We start from the raw sequence: 4,123 nt of genomic DNA on the forward strand, positions 1-4,123 counted from the left end.
ATAACCAACAAGGGCATATTAAACACCATCATCATTATTATCTTATGCCTTTTTCCCGAACATTGGATTAGATGTAAGACGATTTTCTTTAATCTATTGAACCTTCTTTGGCTCTTTTGACATGTCCAGGTACAGATTGATTTGTGGCACAGACGTTACCCTTTTTATTAGTATGATTGTTATTGTTGTTGGGTATATTAAACACCATCATCAATTTATATTATGCCTTTTCTCGAATATTGGATCAGATGTAAGACAATTTTCTTGAATCTATTGAATCTTTTGACACGTCCAGATACACATTCTGATATGTGTTGCACATATGTTACTGTATATTATTTATTTATTTAGATTGGTATATATTACCCTTTATCTAAATGAGTTCTAATGAAAGAAACAACTTCCAAAAGAGGACTGGTATATTGTGTCCACACACTTGTTTATTAAGTTATCACCTCGTTTAGTTTAATAATTTTTTAAATACAACCATATTTGTTCAACTATTCTCATTTACAAATTTACTTTGCATTTATTTATTTATTATTGGATCGTGCTATAGCATATTTAAGAAAATATGGTGCATTTCATGAACAAGTGTCAAATGCCAACAGTACCACAGCAATCACAGCTACAAGTTTGATTGGAATTATATCAATTTGAAGATCATCAATAGAGTTTTCACACAAGCATCACAATGCTACAAGTTGCAGAATGTTGTGACCAGAACTTACTTCTTATTAGTCTTATCAAACTCTGCCAGAAGAACAGCCATCCCCTTCTTGTTAGACTTCATAAGTGGCTTCTTAAGCTCTTTTTCAACTTTCTCCAATGCGTCCATCATCATGAGGTCTCTCATGTAAAAACATGTAGTACATAAGGTATGAGTTGCAATGCACATACTATGGAGATCATTCACATGCACAATCCTAACACTATAACAAATATGGCAATTAGGAATTGTTTACAACCGTTCCTATGCCAGTATGAAACGGTTGCCAGTCCGTCTCTAATCGAGGCGTCATTAATGAATTTAAACGGTTGGAAGCCGTTCTAGATCTCAGGATTTGGAACGGTTAAAAACTGTTCTAGACTTCTGAATTTGGAACGGCTAAAAATCGTTCCAAATATGCATTTATACACATAGCACATAACATATCATAGACATCGGATTTTATAAGACTGATGTCCTAAGTCTGAGACATTAGACATCGGTCACAAACCGATATCTTAAATGATTATAAACCGATATCTAAACGTTTTTAAAAAAATTTAAATTTTAAAATTTTTTTCTACGCACCTATTACCCACGGTCAAGATAGATCTAAATAGAGAACATCGAGGTTCTTTATCACATTAATTTATACACAAAAAAAGTTACAATGAGTCATAATTTACAAATCCAAAATTACAATGCATCGATAAACCCTTCACAATCGTTATACAAACACAAATGCCTACAAGGAAGCAAAGCCATCACTCCCATCCCTCCCTATCTTCTTTAAGATCTCCAAAATGCCCGCAACTGTCAATTGAATAGTCTTTCGAGTCACCACATTGCATACTCTCACGATGAGCTTCCATACCTTCAAAAGAGTGTCTGAGAAGCAAGTGCTCCTGATCAACCAAAGAATCAAGGACTATCATTCACAGGTGTCCAACAAATTTAAAATGAGAGGATTAGAATGAGGGGAATGACCCAATAGGAACTACCATTCATTTACAACATTCAACCTTCAACCTCCAATTTACGAGCTCACTAATATCGAGCTAGCTCCCATAAAATTACACCCCAAAATGCATATATTCTAAATTGATGTTTAAAGTTTAAACCATCAAACTAAATTTGGGAGGATTTGACTCGTTCAAGTTGATTCAAAACTCTGTTAAGCAAGATCAAGTAACCTCTATCCATGTCCAACGAGATAAAAGTTTGTACAACAAAATTGGGCTAAAACTTGTGAGCCTGTATTGAATGTACATATATATAGACTCCTCATGGTATATATATATATATGTATAGAGAGAGAGAGAGAGAGAGAGAGAGAGAGAGAGAGAGAGGCATGTAGTGTATACACTATGTGCAAGAAAATTGAAGTAAAAAACTCAATGGCGACAAACACGCTAATGATGTTATCATCTTAACTCTTACCATCTAGTTTCTCAAGCATCATGAAACCAAGCATATGTCATAAGTTGGGCGTCTATGCAGAAAATGAATCATAGAGATGATGAGGACGGGTCAGCTAGCACTTGGTGAATAAACTGTCCCTTCACTCACGGACGCTGCTCTGCAAGTCTTTTCCTGCTTTGATATCTAACTTGTATGAGATAATTCCAGGTTAAGACATTGAAGCAGTAAAGACAGAATGCAGATTTTAGGATCGGGGGGGGGAGGGTAATCCAATTCATGATCCGACCAAATAGGGGTATATTGGATATTTCTTGTACAGATTCTCTTGGGCTAGGAGAAAATACTTTTTAAGTATTTTGTGAGTGGAAGCTCCAAACATTTAGGGTTGCAATCTGCTTTAGAATATATTACTTTAATCTAGATCTTATCCATGGAGTGGGCACACAGCCAAACCACATAAATTCTTTGTATTTTGCTTGTCATTGTTGTTTTCTTAGAATATATGTCTGATGAAGAGTCTCAAACCTCATTTGAGGTAAGAAAAACCAATGATAGGTGAAACATTCATCAGTCAGAAGGCCTAAAAGTTTTCATGCTCTTCTTTTTTTCTATCTATATCTTACCTCCTTAGGATCAGCCAACATGCCTACAATAGAAGCATCGATAGCGTCTTGGTTCTCAACCCTGGAAGCCCTTGCAGCAATCAAAACCACAGTGTCCTTGTCAATGTCATTTGTGAATACCTGCACCAATTGCAACAACATATAACCCATGATCAACTTAACTATCCTAAAACATTAATCAATCTTACTCTACTATTCTAAACTTCAATGTCAAACCTCGATCATGGATTTGTCCATAGTAAGCTTGTTGAAGGTCAAAGTCCCAGTCGTGTCGCTGCAAAGCACATCCATCCCAGCCATTTCTTCACTGGCAGTCATACGCTTAGTGATGGCACCTTGTTCAAACAATCTATGAGACCCAATAGCCATACTAACAGACAACACAGTTGGCATAGCAATTGGAATCCCTCCAATAAGAAGCACCAACAAGTTATCAATTCCCTCTATGTACTTCCTGTGTTGTATGGGATACATTACTACAATCTCTACTATCATCCCCGACGCAATCGAGCAAATACAGAAGTTACCAATGGCTGTCAACACCTGATCAACAAACCATCACGTCGTGATTATCACATTGTGCAAGAATTTAGCAAACTTTGATTGATTAAATTGGGCAATTTTATTTACCTTTTGAAAGTGACCAACTTGGTTGGTACTGTCAACAAGGTGAGCGGCCTTATTGAAGAATGTGTGGACTCCAGTGGCTATAACAATGGCCTCGATTTCACCTTGCTTGCAATTGGACCCAGATAAGACTTCATCACCAGGGTTCTTTGTGACTGGTAGGGACTCTCTAGTGAGGGCTGATTGATCGATTTTCAATGGATCTCCTTCTAAAAGATGAGCATCTGCAGGCATTATGTCACCTAATTTGATGTTGATAATGTCTCTTGGTACCAAGATTGTGAAAACGCCCTCGATCCGCGGGGTGCGCGGATCCGCTTTTGACCTTTGAGGTTTGGGAGTCGCCACCTAGTTATTACGGTCTAGGAACCGATCAATGACTCTAAACAGATAAAGGACTAATCTAGAACAGAAAAAAAATTGAATTCGGAGATCATGTTACGGGGTTGGAAGGTGTTAGGCACCAACCCCGCCCGGCCAAAGCCGGTCTCTACTAATTTCCCAAATAAGTTACATTGCTAAAAAACCTAGATAATAATAAAATAAAAAATAAGAAGTTATACCTTTTCGATAGCAAAGACTTTGTTCCCTCAGATCCGACAAAAATTGCTCCTTGTAACGTACTTCTTGCTTCGTTCTGTCTCCGAATTTGATTTCCGATCTCCGAGGCAAGGTATCTCTTCTTTCTTGGATCTGGATTCTTCGAGTTTATTATGGATTTTAGGGTGTTCTTGAAGGGCTT

The 4,123-nt window shown here is 37.2% G+C and overlaps 1 protein-coding gene across 1 annotated transcript; it reads right to left on the bottom strand.

Moving 5' to 3' along the window:
- Positions 1–2,739: 2,739 nt before the first annotated feature.
- LOC147386581 (plasma membrane ATPase 1-like) lies at positions 2,740–3,615 on the bottom strand. Its single transcript, XM_086424579.1, has 3 exons — positions 3,385–3,615; positions 2,971–3,297; positions 2,740–2,874 (listed from the first exon to the last, which is right to left on the bottom strand). The coding sequence occupies exons 1-3, from the start codon at positions 3,613–3,615 to the stop codon at positions 2,740–2,742; spliced, it is 693 nt and encodes a 230-aa protein (XP_086280705.1).
- Positions 3,616–4,123: the final 508 nt, after the last annotated feature.

The sequence above is a fragment of the Akebia trifoliata genome, chromosome 14 (assembly GCF_017979445.1).
Source record: "Akebia trifoliata isolate Shusen 1 chromosome 14, ASM1797944v1, whole genome shotgun sequence".
NCBI lineage: Eukaryota > Viridiplantae > Streptophyta > Magnoliopsida > Ranunculales > Lardizabalaceae > Akebia > Akebia trifoliata.